Source organism: Micropterus salmoides, unplaced genomic scaffold (genome assembly GCF_014851395.1).
Source record: "Micropterus salmoides isolate LMB-PRFRI ecotype aquatic unplaced genomic scaffold, ASM1485139v1 Ms_hic_scaffold_19, whole genome shotgun sequence".
Taxonomy (NCBI): Eukaryota; Metazoa; Chordata; class Actinopteri; order Centrarchiformes; family Centrarchidae; genus Micropterus; species Micropterus salmoides.
In genome coordinates, this window is record NW_024041039.1 from 14,189,852 (window position 1) to 14,209,949 (window position 20,098).

Genomic DNA, 20,098 nt, shown 5'->3' on the forward strand with positions numbered 1-20,098 from the left:
GGCCACAAAACACTCTTAAGTCTCCACAGTAAGACTCAATCAGTATCTTTAAAACCAAAAAACAAAATATGAAGCAAATTCATATGGGCCTTAAAAAAAGATCCAGTTAAAATACATCTAAACATCAATTAAGATATATTTTTCTCCAGTAAGATCATTGCCCAAGTCTGACACCAACAACATCAGGGTAGGACAAATGACGGATTAATCACTTCAGCCACATTATAAATTCAGTTGGTGCCTTGAATTGATAATGTAGGCAAAATATTTCAAATTAAAATAGTTAAAAACATCCATGTAAACTTTGCAATGCCAGCAAGCATTGTTTCTGTACAGGTTAACTTCATAATTGAGCTCTAAATACTACCCATAGCTGCATTAGGAAATGGACACGTACTGCGTCCGGCTCCTGTTCTTTAATAGTCAGGGGGCCATGGGTAACAGCAGGAAGTGTCTCTGCAGAGGGACATTTCTCACTGGTGTGAAAAGCGCGGCAGAATACTGTAACTAGAGATGATCTGTCCCTTGGATATTCTGTGACCACCATAGCCAACACACTGCACAGCACTGTTAGTGACATCTGAATACTGTCAAAAGGCCTCATTTCCCCAATTTGTATGTAATTAACAATGAAACTAAGGCCAGACTTTTCCAACTTAAAGGATCTTTTAAATTATCCGGTTTGCAATGCTTGTGCTTTATGCTGGGGTGTTTCTCAAATGGATCGATTAGCATTAATAATCAAGTTATCACTGCAATAAATCAAGCAAGAAATGACACATTTCCTTCGTATTATGCAAACATGTTCAGCCCTTTTAACTTTACAATGCAGATATTTAGGCACTTTGTCTTGGCAAACTATTTAAATGTATACTGCTCCAGCTCAAATACAACAGAGTTCTCCTGATAAAACAAAAAAAGGGATGAAATATATGAATGATTATTTCTGGAACCTGTGCAACGCATTTCTACTTCCCATCAATCTAGTGTTTTATAAAAACCAATCCATCTCCCACTGACGACAATCACATTTATGCACTTGCTTTTAGCAGATACTTTGTTTAGTCGGTACTTAGGCTTTTTTAACAGAAATTTTGCCCGTACAAAGTAGCACAAGGTAAGTGGTATACAATAGCATCATTCTGTTAAATGTAAATTGTCTTAAGTTAAATGGAGGGACAAACCCCTGTTCCACCAGAAGCCACGTGATAAAGATAAAATCTGCCTGAACTCTGACCTCCATAATCAAACCTTCATGAGACACTCCACTGTCTTAATTACTATAGAAAAGTCCTTCATTATCATAACAGTTGACCACACCGCAATACAAAACATTTATTTAAAAATGACCGTAGTCAAATGAAAATACAACTTTTTTGATACACATCTATATTAAAAGGTATTTTAATGCAGCTTAACATTGGTTCATTATGTACAGCAAAGTACTGTAAAAGTGCGGGGTTTATTAAGCAATAACGTATGTAAAAAATAATATATATATAATACTGTTTAGAGGCAGGTCAAAAGTCTATATACTCCTTCATCGCTTCTTTCTTGTACATCCACACATCATTCCTTCAGCCTTGCCTGAGTCGATATCGCCAAAAATTGACTGCTACATTGAACAGGTTTATATGGCTGCATCTTCACAGTGCAGTTTGGCATAAATCTGGAGCAAAGAGTAAAGTTGGGCCAGACAGACAGCTCATATGAGCCTAGAGTTGCGGAGGTACTGGATGAGGACCTTGTAGACGAAGCTGTATTGAGACAAGGTCTGAACCATCATCATTCTCTGCTCACGCAGCATAAAGAGGTATTTTGGGACATCCAGCGCCTGAAACAGACAGACTTTTCGTGTGAGAGAGACAGCAACCAAGGAAAAATACACCAGCTGCGGTCATGACAAAAAAAGCTGTATTACACAGGCTTTATTTATTCTGCTTTGCGTGAAAGTGGGGAGCTTACCTCGTTGTGCTCTAGACAGGCTATCATGATCTCAGACAGGATGACCACTCCAGTCCGTCCCACTCCAGCACTGCAGTGGACCAGCACAGGTAGGTTGGTGTTCTTTGGGTCACTGATGCTGTTCGTGTGTCTCCTCACAGACTGGATCTCCTCCAGGTAGGCTGGAAAAAACACGAGAACACTTACTTGAGAATTAATTGGGAACACAATAAATGAATACAGTAGTTTTGACACAGAACTTTGGAAACGTAAAATATTGTTTTAATGACTTCTAGGAGATCATCCACTTCCAACAAAACTGATCTTGTGTCCTAGCACCAGGTGGAATTAATGTTGCCATCAGTTCAAACAAGTCCAGTTTCAGTCTTTTAGGCAGATATCTCATCATAAAAGCATGATGGCCATAAATAGATAAACTGAGGCTGATCCCACTCACCGAGGAAGCCTTTGAAGTCCTCAGGACAGCCGTGGTCAGGCCAGTCTGTGTACTGCAGGTGCCAGACAGTCCTCTCTTGGCCCGTCAGGAGGTGTTTGATCTTTAGCCCTGTGGTGGCGTAGCAGCCGGACTCTGTGCGGAACCGCGTCGTGATCTTGAACCGACCATACGTCACCGTGTTGTGTCGTGAGCCGAGTCGGGGCCAATACCGGAAGCTCTTTTCTCGGCCATTCTCCTGGAGGAAGCAGATGACACGTGAAAATGTCAGTCCGGGTAGTGATGATGAACAAAGTAATGCGTAGCTGTAAATTTTAAATCAACGCACCTCTTCAGCAGTGACCATGGCGATGATGGAGACACCCTGCTCCCACACCATCTGCCAGAAGTCCGGACACGTGTTCGACAGGGGACCCTGTGTGCAGATGTAGCTCCACTCCTGTCCACCTACAGTTATCTAATGAGACAGGGAGAGTATTTTTAAAGGCATCAGTCATAGGATTTATCTGTAATTCTTTTAAAAACAGAGCTAGAGCATCAGAAAATGGAAATCATTCTGTGTACTGAGTATTTCTATTGCATCATAGAGACTCACTAACGAAGGAGTGAATGTGACTAAAAAGCAGTTATTCCCACAAACCACCCTGTGCAAGTGGCATGCCTGCTACTCATGAGCAGCTTTATCCACAGAAGTATTTAGATGAACGGTTGTCAGGGTTGGATGCTAGGATGAATCTTCTGGGTAGATGGGTGGAGTCATTTATAAAAACAAGAATTACTCTGAATTAGATCATAAGGTAAGGCTTAAATTGGAAGTCTACCAATTTTGCATGTCAAAGTCAATTGACTTTTTTTCAAAAAGAGTACTACTCAGCCTGTGTAAACAGAGATTTTCTAAACTCTGAGAAAATAATCCAGGCGATGTCATCAAGATGATGTCAGTTTACGCTTGGAAACTACAAATTTATAGCAGAAAACCTGCCTTTCAAACTGAGGGGACATGGGAATATACTAGGCAGGGGAGTTGTCTAGTGTTAACAAAAGACACTATTTCCCATAATGCACAACATCAACTTGGAATATTTCTAACTCATTTATTTAGACAATTTTTGGTTTATTCGGTCCCTCACAAGTCTGCCGTCATTATGAAAGTACAATACTAAATCACTGGAGTAGCCATTTAAAAGTACTGAATATGAAGCAGGTCATTCTAATTTCCAGTTGCTTCCACTGTTTAGAAATGTCAGGCCATGCACTGGCAGTCACTTATTGCCACGTGTCACGCACACTATTGTTTTTGTTTTCTGAAGTGGTTAAGAAGCAGACATTTGAGAAACAATTCTGTATATACAACATACGCCGGAGTGTGTCTCAGAAGCGGCTCTCCAATCTGCTCTGCGGAGAACATGTGGCTAGTCTATTTATGGCACTATAGAGTGCAACAGGAGTATTTTAGGGATTTTCTAGTGTATTCAGTAGGCAGTAAGATGGTTTAAAAATGTAGGGCTTTACATTGTAGCAGAAGGTGATATGGTCTGTGGTATACTCATCGAAGCAAATTTACTTATAGCACTATAGCACTTGTTGTATTAGGTGTTGTTGGTGCTCTTGTATTGCACTAAATTAGAGAACAATTGCTTTTTAGCAAAGCTGAGCCTCTGCTTTACTGATGACGTCGTCCTCATGAGCACTGTCATTTTGATTTTTTTTCTGGGTGTGTATGAGCTTTGCTACAGTGATTAAGAACAAAATCATGTAAAAGTGATCAGTGAGATCACAAAAAATCTCTGCATAACTTACTTTAATATGTGATGCGTTTATGTAGCCTGTGTTGTTTTCTTTAGTGGGAACCAGCTCCACTCGGGTGTCATCGTAAGGCAGGACGTCTTGGAAGCGGTTTTTGTCTCCGCTCTCTGGCAGCAGGGCGATGGTGCATCCGCCTGATAAACGACGCTTTGGGATACTCTCGTACTCTTTTAACAGCTCTCCCATCTCCATATGCTGCTCCAGTGCTTTACACTACCACACACAAACAAGGACACAGTAAATACATCACTGGCGAGTCCTGACTCATAAACAAGTTTAATCAATTTTGACTTCCTTAGGCCACTCAGTTTAATTGTATAAATCATAAATAATTTGGCGAGATGTACAGTGTCATAGCTTTAGGAGTATTGATACTCATGACATCTAAATAAATGAATGAGATTTGAATAATTAACCAACAGGTGAAAACAGGAATAGGTGAAGATAGAAAAGTGGATTGCAAGATACATTTGTAGCATAAAAACACTTTTGTTAACTGATAATTAGGAAGTACAAGTACAATAAACTACGTCTTTGGTTATCTATCATTATGTGTGAGAGACATCCGCAAATCTACTGTATGCTCACAGTGACAACGTGATTAGCTGGAGAGCTAAATAAAGTTGTTAGTGTCTGGAATTTACCTTCACTGTTAATGTAAGAATTATCAAGATTAACAAGGGTAGCCAGTTCCGCTAGAGAACATTGAATAAGAAATTCTCCGTCATTTATCCTTTACAAGGCCTCAGCTACTAGAAAGTAAAACACAACCAGCAGGGTCTGGTAGTGACCTTTTGTTCCTAAATGTTTTTAAATGCCAAGTTGTTAACAATACACAAACAAAAATGAACAAATCTCAGTTTCAACTGCCTAAACTGACATTACATTTGCTTTTTCTTTACAAACTAATTTTTCAATGAGCAAATCACTGACAAAAATCAAGAACTCTGAGGTGTCCTACCCTCTCGTCATTAGAGGCTGTTTCAGGGTCATCCTTGACCTCGTCGTGCATTGGCTGCCTGGACACTGACAGCCCATTGAGATGGGCCACCTTCAGAGGGCCCATCTTCTTCACCTCTGACCTAATTCCTCTCTTCATGCCCTGGTATTTCAACGGAGAAGAGACAGAGAAAAAGTGAAGGCGACTGTGTGTGAGCCTCAAAGAAAGGAAGAGGAAGTATACAAGAGAGGAAGGACAGCGCAGCCTCACTGGGTGTTTTCTGGGAGAATGTCACCTGTCCGGTTTTTCTAAAGGTAGTCAAACTACATTCTTTCGACGTGTCAAAGTGAGACTGTTTGCATCAATCAAAGCTGGGAAACTGAAACTACCTCTAATTCTTTGTACACAAAGATCACACATACTAGTGTGATCTTTATATGGAGGCACAGGCATTTCATGTTACTGAGAAAAATACACTGCTCAAAAAAATAAAGGGAACACTTAAACAAGACAATGTAACTCCAAGTCAATCACACTCCTGTGAAATCAAACTGTCCACCTAGGAAGCAACACTGACTGACAATCAATTTCACATGCTGTTGTGCAAATGGAATAGACAACAGGTGGAAATTATAGGCAATTAGCAAGACACCCCCAATAAAGGAGTGGTTCTGCAGGTGGTGACCACAGACCACTTCTCAGTTCCTATGCTTCCTGGCTGATGTTTTGGTCACTTTTGAATGCTGGCAGTGCTTTCACTCTAGTGGTAGCATGAGACGGAGTCTACAACCCACACAAGTGGCTCAGGTAGTGCAGCTCATCCAGGATGGCACATCAATGCGAGCTGTGGCAAGAAGGTTTGCTGTGTCTGTCAGCGTAGTGTCCAGAGCATGGAGGCGCTACCACGAGACAGGCCAGTACATCAGGAGACGTGGAGGAGGCCGTAGGAGGGCAACAACCCAGCAGAAGGACCGCTACCTCCACCTTTGCGCAAGGAGGAGCAGGAGGAGCACTGCCAGAGCCCTGCAAAATGACCTCCAGCAGGCCACAAATGTGCATGTGTCTGCTCAAACGTGGTGGTATGAGGGCCCGACATCCACAGGTGGGGGTTGTGCTTACAGCCCAACACCGTGCAGGACTTTTGGCATTTGCCAGAGAACACCAAGATTGGCAAATTTGCCACTGGCGCCCTGTGCTCTTCACAGATGAAAGCAGGTTCACACTGAGCACATGTGACAGACGTGACAGAGTCTGGAGACGCCATGGAGAACGTTCTGCTGCCTGCAACATCCTCCAGTATGACCGTTTTGGCGGTGGGTCAGTAATAGTGTGGGGTGGCATTTCTTTGGGGGGCCGCACAGCCCTCCATGTGCTCGCCAGAGGTAGCCTGACCACCATTAGGTACCGAGATGAGATCCTCAGACCCCTTGTGAGACCATATGCTGGTGTGGTTGGCCCTGGGTTCCTCCTAATGCAAGACAATGCTAGAACTCATGTGGCTGGAGTGTGTTAGCAGTTCCTGCAAGAGGAAGGCATTGATGCTATTGACTGGCCCGCCCGTTCCCCAGGCCTGAATCCAATTGAGCACATCTGAGACATCATGTCTCGCTGCATCCACCAACTGTCCAGGATTTGGCGGATGCTTTAGTCCAGGTCTGGGAGGAGATCCCTCAGGAGAGCATCCGCCACCTCATCAGGAGCATGCCCAGGCGTTGTAGGGAGGTCATACAGGCACGTGGAGGCCACACACACTACTGAGCCTCATTTTGACTTGTTTTAAGGACATTACATCAAAGTTGGATTGGCCCGTAGTGTGGTTTTCCTCTGTGATTTTGAGTGTGACTCCAAATCCAGACCTCCATGGGTTGATAAATTTGATTTCCATTGATAATTTTTGTGTGATTTTGTTGTCAGCACATTCAACTATGTAAAGAAAGGAGTGTTTAATAAGATTATTTCATTCATTCAGATCTAGGATGTGTTATTTTAGTGTTCCCTTTATTTTTTTGAGCAGTGTAAATAAACAAACTGAACACGACACGGGGAGCAGTTATTTGCTTTTTGGTCAACCCTGCAGCTTGCTTGGTGAGCAGAAAGTGGTTGCTATCGTGGTCATTCTTTTCAAAGCAATACAAAATGCAAAGCTAGTTCAGCCCGTAAGGATTAGCTTGAGAACCGGGGGGGGTCGCCTGTTCAAATCCAGCTCGGACCAGGGCGGACTGGTAGCTGGAGAAGTGCAAGTTCACCTGTGGGCACTGCCGAAGGAGGCCCTGAACCCCTGAACTGCTTGGGGCACCGCACTGAGTGGCTGCCCCTTCACTCGGACATCTCTCCGTGTGTTGCTATGGGTTTTGTGCATGTGTGTTTCTTTCAGACCTGTGTGTAAAAATACTAACATAATAACAGAGTGAAAACATTGACTTCCCCCTCGCGGGATTAAATAAAGTATATCTTCTTCTTCTTCTAGCCAGGGCAAAACATCTAACCTGAGGAAACATCTGATCAAACACAAAACATACCTAAAAGCTGTGAGAAGAGCTTTGGAAGAGAAGAGAGGGGTTTTATTTTGAGTGGTGTCTAAAATATTATTATTTTTTTTTTTTTTAAATAGAGATTTTTGGACTTATTTTTACAACAGAAATTACATTTTGTTATAACAGAGAGAGTAAAGTACCAAAAACATGTACTGTTGGGTACAAGTCCCTAATTCCAGGTAACAGTATCAGTTGTTAAAAAGGCTGGCCATTAGCTTAGGAGTAGATTGGGAATAGGACTCACCGGAGGGGGCAAGCCTTCTACTGTTTTCTTTCCAGGCGGTACATCAGACACAGGCCTTTTCTTTAAGTCTTTCTTAGTCTTCTGCTTGGCCTGGCCACTCAGGTCTCCCTCAGAGACCGACGGCATTATCCTGGTCTGTCGTAAATCTGGCAGCAAGTACAGAGGCTCCCCCTCCTGGATCAAGGGGTGAACCTTGTAGGTCAAGGAGCTGGTTATAGAGGGGTCTAGAGAGGAGCCTATGGGATATGCAGGAGGCGGCTCTATGGGAGTCTGCTGCTGAGGCGTCAGAGAAGAGAGAGATGTCAAACTATGATGCTGTTGTGACACCTGGTTAGGAACAATCGCTGCTACTGCATCCTGAGACAGTGGAGTGTGACGCCCACTATCGTCCTCAAACTCCTCTTCTTCACCACTGCTGTGAACCAGCATGGTGGCATCTGAAAGGGACTTTTTGTGTCCATACTGTATGTCCTCCTTAATGTCACCCCTGTTCTCTGTCTTGGTACGCTCCAAATAAACGTTGAGCTGAGAGCCCTGAGAGCGACCACCACTCAGGACGGGAGGGGGCGTGGAAGTTTCAGCTCCTGAAGTAGACACGGTCCGCTCTTTGACCCTCATCCCCTCTAAACTATGTGCTAATCCAGCAATCTCAATGGAGTTACGCTTCTGAGCATGGTACGGGTGTCTGTGTGGGGGTCCACTGAAAAGAGGCTCTGACACCTCTTGTAAAGAGTGGGCAACAGGCAGGCTGTCCTCCTGGAAAGTCTGGACTGAGTGGTGCACACGCCTCGTGATGATCAGGTCTGGGTTGCTGCTGCTGACATACAAGTGACGTGACAGGTCAGGTGTGCTGTTTGCAGGCCGAGGATGGGCATACGGGTAGGGTGGAGGCGGTCGGTACACTTGTGTCCTCATGATGTTCGGGGCTGGATACTCCTGTGCCTGTTGTAACTGGACATTAGTGAGCTCTGGGACACTAACCGCGCCCACTACGGGCCTCCTCTCTGTAGGGTAGGGGTATGGAGAGGGACTGTGGAAGCTGGAGCCCAGATGGAAGGGATAGTGATGGTGTTGGGCTGCACCACCGTGTTCCCCTCTGATCTCTGGCTGGCTGTAAACTAGAGGGTCTGGTCTGCTGTAGGCGTACGAGTTTCCAATGTTCAGGTTCCTCATGGAGTGGCTCTGCCTGTGCTCTTGAGACAAAACCATCCCACCTCCTGCTCCTCTGGTCTTCTGACGCATCACTGTCTCGTAATCAGGTGTGGCGCGGTAGGAAGGTGGAATGAGAGCGCTGTGGCGATGCGAGGGGACATAGTCCGGCCTGGTGATATCGCTAGTGATGGAGGGGTTGGAGGACATGGGTGAGGGCTGAAGGTAGTGCTGGGGATTGGTTAGAGAGCTGGTGCTGTGGGCGCTGTACACGCTGCCGTTACGTAAACGCCCTCCGCTGCTGTATTCCAGAGGAGAGCAGTCCAGGCTGGTCTGGGAGTGGTAGTAATAACCGTTCTGATTGTTCATGTACAGGTTGTCTGTGAGAACAAAACAGCAACATTAAAATTTACCCGAAGACAAACAACATTATTAGCATCGTGTAATAACTTTATGTATTTTGCACTAATTTATTTAGGTTTCTAGTCACAAGCCACGCTCTATACAATAGATACCTTGTGATGATGTGTAAGGCTCTGTGAAATGGCCATTGTAGTGCATTTGCGGAGGGGGCATCATGTAGGCCTGAGGCTTTGGCTGTGAATCAACGGGAGAGGGATTCAGTTTCGGCTCACATGATTTGAATACTGTCCAAGAGCAAATAATAAAATACAATTGTGTGGTCTCACTCACACACACACACACACACACACACACACACACACACACACACAGCTAAATAATGATTTTAATATACAGATCATGTGCTGCAGTACAATCCAGAAATGGCTTTTGAGGGAGCATTACCAGAGATATTCTAGTAGAGGATCTCCGTCTGACTGGGTTGACAACTGTGGGCTGGGTTTGGCTGAAAAACAAATGTTAACGTTAACATAGTTGAAGTGAAAAGGACTCAGTAGCTATATTCAGAATTAATATAGGGGAAAGGCAAGCCAGAATTTCCTGACTCCTGCTACCTGCCACAACCTGGCATCATCCTAGCATTTTAACAGCTGCCACAGACCACAAGTGTCCGCAGCATACAGCAGTGCTCTGCACTCCTGGGGTGGGGAATATGATGGTGAGACAGTGCAGATGAAATATTGGGGAGATATGACCTGGCTTATCTTTTAATTGAAAGGTGCTTATGGAATAGTTACGGCTCACTAGCATAAGCACAAATAACACTGCTGGTTTGTTTATAATACAGTGGCTCGTGTGAAAACCAGCGTGTGCAACCTTTTAGTACGTTCGCAGAGTTTATATATGGAGGCCCCAGGTCAAGTCCATCAAACTTATAACAAGTCCTTCAACTCTTCTTCAGTACACCATGCAACGTTTTCTCTCCAGTGCACCAGCAAACGTGGTGTAAAAGAGAAGACTTGGGGCATGTGTTTTGATTTCAATTGACTTGCATTTAACAAAACACACCCAATTTATAACTAGGCCCTATATCTGGAAATATTTGATCAAGAAAAATGTACAGAGAACTAATAATCTGACTAAACTTTCAGAGTCAGCACTCAACAACTACTGAGGTTTTGATATCCTGCCCTAGACAGGCTGACTAAGACCAAGATACCAAATGAATTATGGGACCATAAAAGATAGTGAATAACAGTAATTATTTAAAGATTTAAAATAACCTTAAAAATATAACAATGGACGTCTTTTCATCTTTATTGGACAAATAGTACTGTGGATGTGTACAATGGTTTAATGTAATTTAATTGATTTTGATCCCTGTTAACTTCATCAAAACAGAGGCTGTTCCTCTCATCCAATCACACACACCACAATAAATAATAAGCCAAATACATAAATTAATTTTACTTTGATGAAGAATCACTACATGCTTCCCAATCCCAAGGCCCATTTCAGATATAGAGAGTTTGTTTGCTGTGGCTGTGTTGGCTACGCAGTCAGGAAGGGATGGGTGTTGGCACCTGCTTGATAGATATACTGTAGGCGGTGGCTGACTGTGTTGCTCACCCCTTATTAGAAGGCAGAGAGGGACGAGAGAGCATTGGAAAGCGAGGAAAGGATAGAGTGAGAAGGGACTTCTGGGAGACCTCAGAAGGCAGGGGGTCACACTCCTCTCTGAAGAGAGAGGAGGAGAGGAGGATAGAAGTGAGGCTATACCAAAGAGGAGACGACAAAGAACAAAGAGACAGGAACTCGGCTAGACGTTGAGGGGGAAAAAAAAAACACTTACAGGCTGCTCTTGTTAATCTTATAAAACTTGAGTCTGGCCAGACACATCCGGCACACATATTTTGAGGTTTCCATGTCTTCCTACACAAAAGAGGGGTGAAAAAAAATCATTAGATGGTGCGACAATTAGGATGGAGGTGGTGTTTCCTCACTTCTCTTGAAGCAAAGCCATTCCTGTGTATACCTTCAAGTACTTCTACATCGAGTTTCAGCTAATCGTATGTGACTTTATGACCCACACATAGGTAACATACCGAAGTAACCCTAGTTACAGCCCCACCCACACACAAACATAGGTGCATGCATTGTTAAGACTAGCTGATGGTTAAGTTCCATAGCAAAGGCCATTTTAAATTTGGCTAAATCCAATAAGAGACTGAAATGTCCCAGGGGACGGGTAGAGAAGAAAGGGTGCAATGGCAGCGGAGACTTACGGTCTGGAACTGAACACTCTCCTCTCTGTTGGCTAGCTCCAGGGCAAAGAAGGACCTGTTGTGACTCATGTTGTTAATTTCATTCCACCTACACACACAATTTAAGCGCAGTGGCAAAGAGAAAGAGGAGAGGAAGAAAAACACATGATGTCATAGTGGTAACAAAGCCTTTTTTTAAAAGAGACTGTAGCACAGCTTTAACAATGCATAATAAAATCCATCCACGTGTGGGAGTCAATCAAGGTATTTATTTGTCATAATGGTATGTAGAGAGATGCAGTTTAGCCGAGGTCAAGAATGTTCACTCACTCGACTTCAGATAATGCTGCTACAATCCTTTTCAGCTATCACTCTACCTGACTCATTTCCTCTTGGGCCACATTCAGGTCTACAGAGCATTAAGGGACATTACAAGGGACAACCTCGCCTAAAAATAGCTTTGAGCTGTGCCACAAAACTCAATCTATACTGATAGAATAATCTAATTGAATATAATTACTGCTCAGAGTCACAAGTTACCAGACAAGGCTTTTATTCAGCGCATCGTATTTAGTAGATCATATTTCAGGACTTCCTAGGCATTGCTGTGAGAGTCAAACAAACATTCTCCAATTTGTTTCTAGACTTACCTAAATAAAAGAAGCGGCCTGCCATTTTTATGCTTGACAAAGATGCCATCGAGGCAGGATCCCAGGGTAACATCTGTACCTGTACTGTCCTGTTTAAATAAAACGAGAAAAAACAAAGACATTCGAACAGTCTTTTTAGGTTTAAAGAATCCAGTCCTGTCTTTTTTTTGCTGAATAGTTCTTTGTTCAAGCTGCCCGATGGTAGAGGTAGAGGTAACATGCAGCTTATGAGTTCAATTTCTAGTAAGCCAACGTCATGCTTGTTCGCGATTTAGGCTTTTGAAGATTGTGGACTGAACTTTGTAAAAGCCTACCTTGGCTTGATAGCTTTCCTGGCCATAGCCTTCCATTTTCTCCAGCTCCTGCATGTACAACATCTCTGCCTCTGGGGGTGATAAACCCCTGAAAAAGACAAAACATGAAGAAACAACAGTCAAAAATCCCACTGACCCGTTTGGTTCGATTCCCACTGTGACCCATGCACCGTTGTGTCCTTGACACTTAACACCTAGTTGCTTCAGAGGCGTGCAACCTCTTACAAGAATAGCAACTGTAAGTCGCTTTGAAAGCGTCAGCTAAATGAATAAATTTAAATGTGTAAATATGGGACAAATTAAAGTATACAGATTTAGGTCATTATGCATGTAGGTGCAGGAACACCTGTGTTCATTCGAGCATGTATGGATATGCATGTTTGTACATTAACGGCAAACTCTATATATTGAATGTTATGTACATGCATAATATACCATGAAACTTCTAAAGCCAAATTAATTCAAGTAATGTATACTTCATAGCTATGTAAAATTCAGTTTCCACACAACAAGAGCAGGGGAGTGATTGGTGGGGTGAGTAGGTTGAGGTTAGTGAATGAGGGAGTAAGTGTTCTGTAAATCTGTATGTATACATCTCTGTATGTATACATGCTTTTTTTCTATCAACATGAAACCAATAAAAAGTTGTTCATTAAAAAAAGAAGGAAAAAAAATCCTACTGAACCTACATAAAACACCAAGACAAGACACAAATGGGCAAAGTAATGCATAACTTCATGGTAATACTCATTCAAAAAAGTCACTGTGCAATTCAATGTGTTATAGAGATAACAAGTGGAGCAGAGCTGATGATGCTTTCAACACCTGCTCACCTGAAGGACTGATAAAGAAGAGCCACTTTCTGAGTGGCCTCTTCCAGCACTCGCTCATCCTGGATCCATTCCTGCAAAAGACAGAGTCAGGACTGACACAATGCTGGTGGCAAACACAAATAAGCACAGGACAGCTGCGCCATTTTTCTCCATCAAAAATAGAATGCTTACAATTGGAAACAGCGCAAACTTCTGGAGGAACTCCTGGGAATCATAGCGATTGAAGTCTCCAAAGTCAGCTGTGGGGGGAAAAAAAAACCCTATATCATGTCAATCCCTGCATTTAGTACAAGGCAAAATAGCCATTCAAAAATTGCAGAATGGTGTAATGCCTTTTGGAAAGCTGCAGTGTATGATGACAAGAAAGACTAATTTTAGGAGAGGAGGGGCCCGTTTGTTATGCAAGGGAATTTCTTCAGCGTCTGACAACGCAGAGGTCCAAAACTGTTACCAGCTTCAGTCTGCCCGCTGGCAACACTCGCGACAATGTCGGGTATCCCAGGCATCAGCACAGCTCAAAAACTGCCCTTCACTCCAAAATATCCCAGCCAGGGACACAAAATGGGAATAGTCAACTTTATTTTGAGCATAAATGGCAAGTTTGCATGACAACTTAAGCAGTGACTAAAGGGCCTTTCTTTAGGGCACACTGCAACATGGTCAGTCATTTGAACACATGGCTGCAACAGTAAGTGATCTCAGCGGCTCTGCTATGCTAACACCCAGGCCAGTAAGTTGCAGTGCCTGATATAACTTTGCCAGCAGTGTTTGAGATTCTTCTGGCTGAGCATAAGTTGGAGGACATGTCAGGGCCAAAGCTCATGCAAGGAGAGTTCACATTCACACACAAAACACCTGCCCAATTTAATATGCTGGTTTAGGTTCAATGGTGTTTGTTAAGTGCAATATATTACAAGAATCACAAAAATGTTCCTATAAACCCATGGTTAAGTGGCTGAACTGAGGTTTCTGGCAAACTACTGTGAGCAGCAGACCCTTAAAACAAGACATAGGGTGTAAAAAAACCCCAATAATTTATGAAATTAAATTTTCCAGCTGTGCTTTGAGAATAAACTACATTTTGGAAACAAAGATATTTACTATCAGTTTGTTAGGTATTTTGTATCTCGGTGGTCTCCCCACATGTCGAACTACTACGCAGTTTAGGGTGTGAGCCTCCAGTCAGGAAATAATCGGTCCAGTCCAATGTCTGTAGATGTGAGGGGGAGTTTAGAGTTTCATGATTTACAGACAATTGCTGTGTAATTGCACCAGTAATTACTCTGACTGTCCCAGTTGAAGCTGCTGCAGTCACCAGAGAGATTTAGGCCAAGAAACATCAGGCTCATCAAACTGAAGTTTCTGTTCAAATTACCTTGCACTGCCAGGCTAGCTAAACGAATAGCTTGTTCAAGCGAGCATGAGATCCTGCCCTCCAAAACATCCTTCTTCAGCTGTAGGTAATACTGATATCTGTGGAGAAAGAGAGGGTTGCTTAAGAGTGGATAGACATGAAGCCAACAACCAAATATGACAACTACGTCCAGGTTTGCAGAAAGCTGAAAGTCATTACAGAGCAAAACTTCTGAAATACATCAGTATTAAGATGACTTACGACACATTTAATATTCCTGATTCATTCATGAATTTAAGTATTAAAAGAGATGGATGTGGAGAGGTAAGAAGCATCTGATTAAAGGGACACTGAGCAATTAAGCCTCTTCATCAACTTCTTTCCCATTAGGCCACCTTAGCATGGCCAAAGCTTATTAACAGAAACACACTTGATGCGGCTACACTTAACTTTGCTTGGTATTCATTTCATAACTAAAATTGATAACATTTTAACAGCTATTCTTGAAGATAAATTGCCACTAAGCTAATAAGGTTATTGGCTTCGACAAGACACTTTGTATGACTGATGGAACATCACCTTGTGATCTCCTGTTGGAGTTGGGTGACACTGGGTATGTAAAACACTACTCCAAAGTAAACGGTGGGCTCCAGCCCATACTTGTCCAGTTGCTTTTTCAGTGGCTTCTCCAAGTCAATCCATCTTTGCTGGTTCTGCTTGTTTAAGTACCATAGGCTGAAGTACGTTATCTAACAAGCAAAGAAAGCAAGCACAAGCATTTACACCTGAAAAACACTGACATACATTTTAGACTTTACAACAATATTATGTGACTGCTTGAGATCAATATCACACACACCTCCTGTTTAGTTACTTACATTAAGTGCACAAATGTGCAGGTCTTCTCCGAATCATCTACATATTATTAAAAAACATATGTAGACCTGAAAATTCAACCGTTGCAAACTTCAAGATTTAGAGACTGGTTGCATGCCCTGCAGTCTTGTGACTGTCCGAACATCTCACAGTAAACACAAAGTAACCACTGTAGGCTTGCTGTTTACTGTTTACAAAGGACAATTTAGCTGAAAGAGACCTATTGTGATTTTCAGGTAGACAACAAAGCGACAATAACAACAAATAGGTTAGGGCATCAACACAGGTTAGGGCATCTAATTTCTTGGACGACAAACAGCCTACAGTCCAATGTAAATGAAACTGTGGCTCTTATTAAATGTGACCAACATCAGGCTGAAGCTGAATTAACAGATTTTCAAACACAGGACCTATTAACCCATATAGCGCAATCACGCATTGGTTGAAATGTGACAGTGAACTTGATTTGACTAATCACTGAAAACACAATATCAGAAGTCATCTTAAAGAGGTCATATTATGCTTTTTGGCTTTTTCCCTCTCCTATATTGAGTTATTTACCTTTTTTTGTGCATGTAACAGGTTTGCAAAGTGAAAAAGCCCAAAGTCCAGCCCAAAGGAAGTTCCCATCTCCCACAGAAAACACTACTCTGAGCTGCCTGAAAACAGCTCTGAGTAGTGTAGTCCAGCCTTTTCTTCCGCTTTGCTGTGACGTCATAGCAAAACACACGTCATAATGCTTGCCAAGCGGCTAGTCCAACACGCCCTCAAAAACACCCGTGGAAAAACACTTTGAGCTGCAGCACACAGCGACAAGATGTCCGCCTGCAGCCTCCACTCTTCCTTCCAAACATTACCCTCCAGGCAAGTTGTTACTGTGATGTAGAGACAGTGCTCAGTTATAACTTTATGGATGAAAGATACATTTGTACATATTACAGAACATATACAGCTGAACCGAAACCGCGTTTGCCAGCTTTTAAGGACCCATCCTTCTCTGCTTCTGATTGACTAGTAGTCCTTAACTAGGTATGTGCAACTCCCAACAAACTCTTGTAGATGTATCACTCCACAGTAGGGCTGGACAATAAAACAATAATCGCAATATAATTTTATTCAATAATAATATAACAAATGTTCAATAAATATTCAATAAATGTTTGACTTTATTCACTTGAATCATACACAAATTAAGACTTAACTTTTTTATTAAGATGTTTATTTTGTTGAGGAAAAAGGACCGAAAAAAGCTTTTACTTCATTTTACTTGTGCATATTTGTTGAGAAAGATTTTTATCATAATTGTTTTGAATGTTCTACCTCAGATTTGTGAAGTGATCGACTGTTTGGCATCAAGTGTTGCCCATAAAAAAAAAAAAGGTTAAACCACAATTAACCATCAGTTATCCAACGAAGGTTAAAGTCAAGGGCAGACGTTTCGTCCCTCATCCAAAGGACTTCTTCACCCTTTGGATGAGGGACGAAACTTCTTCCAGTATCTTCAACCAAGTTCAGTTGCCCTTGACTTTAACCTTCGTTGGATAACTATGACCTGGATGACTGAGAATCTTCATAGACAATTAAGCATCAGGTTTCTTCAACTTAAACTCAGAAGCAGAAATCAGCCTTTAAACTCAAAAGAAACAACGATTTGATACTTACTGTGATAATTATTGATCTCGAAAGATATGAAACTTTTTATCGTGATAACATTTTTGGCCATATCATCCAGCCCTACTCCATAGCCTGCATAACTTTTCTATCGAAAAACCACATGATTGCACAAACAACCGTGGTGACATCAAACAAACAACATGGCATTACCCATTGCATACTAGAAAAAAATCTAAACGAGGGTGGAGGCTTGTCACCAACACTGCTAGCCTCACTAATGACAAATAAAGCCTTGCTACATTATGCAGCAAAATAACACACACTGACTCACATAGTGCAAGTCCCTATGCCAGAGCGGTTACACATTCAGCAGTCTGAGCTGTTGATTTTAGGTGAAACTGGGAATGACAGCATTCAGGTTTACATCCCTTTCAGGACATGATTAACAGGTGGTGTCAGTGTGTGACCCTAGTGTGACCCCAGTGAACAAATCCAGACAGCAAGCTAAGTACATGATTCAATCCTGACTCAGAACTCCTTTTCTTGACCACATTGTCCATGCTAAGTGAGGGCAGACACACACTCTGCCTGAACGAAAATTTCAAAAGCATTCAGAATTTGTTTGCTAATCACAATGATTAAACTGGTCAGTTGCCAACTATTAAATTAATTGGATAGAGAAATGTTTTAACAAAAAAAAAAGTCAAAATTATCTGATTCCAGCTTCTGCGATGTCAATATTTGCTGGTTTCTTTACTCCTATGACAGTAAACAGAATGTCTTTGGGTTGTGGACAAAACAAGACATTTGAGGATGTCATCTGTGGCTTTAGAAAACACTGATTAATTTGAAAGATTAATCAACAATGAAAATAATCGTTATTTGCATCCCCAATATAATTATAAATTTAGAGTATGTAATTAACAAATTCATGTGGTAAGCAGGACACATATTATGATGAGAGATTACATTATGACTATGTTGATGATAAACTGGTTATCTCAGTTCCTGTGGTCATGCTTGCCAGTTCCAAGTAAGAAAGACAACCTTGCCATTAACACTTTCTTGCTGAGGTGGCAAGTATCAAAATGTCCACAAGAGAGAACACTCAGCATTTGTACTGCATGAAAACACATACATACCTCTCTTAACTCAAGTCTCTGGGCAACTGCCTCCAAACATTCCTGACCAGTGCTCTCCACTGAAAGTGTAAACTCAACAAACTCTCCATTGAGCAGCTGAATACGAGTGACAAGACAGCTCTTGCTTGAAACAGTATACCTTCGAGTCCTTTTAAGTTTTAAGCCAAATGGCAGGGGCATGTTTCACACTTATTCAAGAGGGAGATCTTCACTTAGTCCAGAGAAATTACTCTCCTTGCTGTCCCATCAGAAATTGTGTGAATGTTCCAAGTCATGAGGTTCATCTTCCACAGATAGATCTGAAAAGTGTGATAAGAAAAATGTAAGAAAATCTACAAAATACCACATAACACAGGGGGAAGCTAGCTAAACTTGGAATCTTGGAAAAGGGAATGTAAAACTAAAAGCTGAATCACAACTTCAGTGGCCATTCTCATCACTAAAGACTGTGTCACGATCCTTTTGCATATGGTCTTCACAACTGGTCACTCTGAAACAGATGCCAGACCAGACAAACATAACACTTATCGTAAAGCAATCCTCTTAAATGAGGCACTTTGTTTTAAGTCACCTAACGTTAATTCAGCTAACGTTATCTCTGATTTTCTACCAAAGGTATTTTCTTAACGCTACAATTTCTCTGAATTCGTAAATAGTTCATGGTTTTTCACACTGGGGAAAACATTTATAGCACGCTAACTCACCTGACCCGTGTAATTAATGTTGTCTATAATAAGGTTGGCTTGCCATTATTCCAAGTTTGTGGTTAACGTTAGACTAATCCCCTTCCGGCGAATAGTCTGATCCAAATTCTGACAAGAGCGACCTAATTCAATACGCAGCAGGCTAACGTTCCTTCTGTCGAACTCGGCATTGCAAAAAACCCTGCTCCTTTCCACCTTAACCATGCATCACTCTTACTGCAAATGATCTACGTTACAACTTAACTTATTGAAGTACAAAGAAGTTTGTACTAAAATGTTGACAATTTCCAGACTTACTAGCTACTTTTCATTTGTAGTTTTACTACCCACGTAAGTGTTTACTACAACTACCATCAAATTAACTTTAACGCTAGCGTGCTAACTTATGTACCAGCAAATAGACGACACCCATGGGAAGCTGACGTCGCCGGTAAATATTTTGGCCAAAAATGTTAACGTTACCGTTAGCCACCAGATGCAATTTAGTAGTCCAACTAGGATTCGGTCCTGAGGGATTCCGCCATCAAGGTCAATTGATTAATACTTTTTAGATACTTATCGGAACTGAAGACTACTCATTTGTCTGTAGTTTGTTTATGGATCAAGACTAACTAACGTATCACCCCATGCCTCTTGGTCCGACAGTTCACTCAAGTCCAAGCGTGTTTCGCTTCCTAGGATTGGAAGCGCAACAAGCGTATTCCGTCTATATCCGCGGCTCTATAGCTTTAATAACTATGTTTCAGCAATTGATAAATCACCAGATGCATGGGAATATACTCTGACTCTTCAATAACTTTATACAAAATATATGGTTTACTATACTGTCTTGGGGAAACGCGTCAAAATGCATTGTAGTCCCTTCGTGGCGGAGGAATACATGGAGGTTTTCAGAGCCATGACATCAGACAGC

The 20,098-nt window shown here is 42.0% G+C and overlaps 1 protein-coding gene across 3 annotated transcripts; it reads right to left on the bottom strand.

Annotated features, from left to right (window-relative positions):
• Nucleotides 1–97: 97 nt before the first annotated feature.
• Nucleotides 98–19,962, bottom strand: ptpn21 (protein tyrosine phosphatase non-receptor type 21). Of its 3 annotated transcripts, none has more exons than XM_038729892.1 (19): nt 19,648–19,957; nt 18,482–18,780; nt 15,429–15,598; nt 14,871–14,968; nt 13,667–13,734; nt 13,496–13,566; nt 12,663–12,750; nt 12,349–12,437; nt 11,720–11,807; nt 11,287–11,366; nt 9,879–9,939; nt 9,587–9,668; nt 7,923–9,451; nt 5,166–5,306; nt 4,199–4,417; nt 2,727–2,855; nt 2,402–2,636; nt 1,966–2,126; nt 98–1,834 (listed from the first exon to the last, which is right to left on the bottom strand). In XM_038729892.1, the coding sequence occupies exons 2-19, from the start codon at nt 18,659–18,661 to the stop codon at nt 1,706–1,708; spliced, it is 3,618 nt and encodes a 1,205-aa protein (XP_038585820.1). In that variant the 5' UTR covers nt 18,662–18,780; nt 19,648–19,957; the 3' UTR covers nt 98–1,705. The 3 variants fall into 3 exon arrangements, with proteins under 3 accessions (XP_038585820.1, XP_038585821.1, XP_038585822.1); XM_038729893.1 differs by lacking the exon at nt 19,648–19,957 and adding an exon at nt 19,186–19,618; XM_038729894.1 differs by lacking the exon at nt 5,166–5,306 and having other exon boundaries at nt 19,648–19,962.
• Between the last annotated feature and the right edge of the window lie 136 nt (nt 19,963–20,098).

Excerpts from the sequence above, each read along its gene's own strand:
- ptpn21 (XM_038729892.1), bottom strand. The coding sequence starts at position 18,661 with ATGCCCCTGCCATTTGGCTTAAAACTTAAAAGGACTCGAAGGTATACT. Across the intron at positions 15,599-18,481 it reads AGAGACTTGAGTTAAGAGAG|ATAACGTACTTCAGCCTATG; the intron begins GTATGTATGTGT and ends TTTGCTTGTTAG. Across the intron at positions 13,735-14,870 it reads AGCTAGCCTGGCAGTGCAAG|CTGACTTTGGAGACTTCAAT; the intron begins GTAATTTGAACA and ends TTCCCCCCACAG.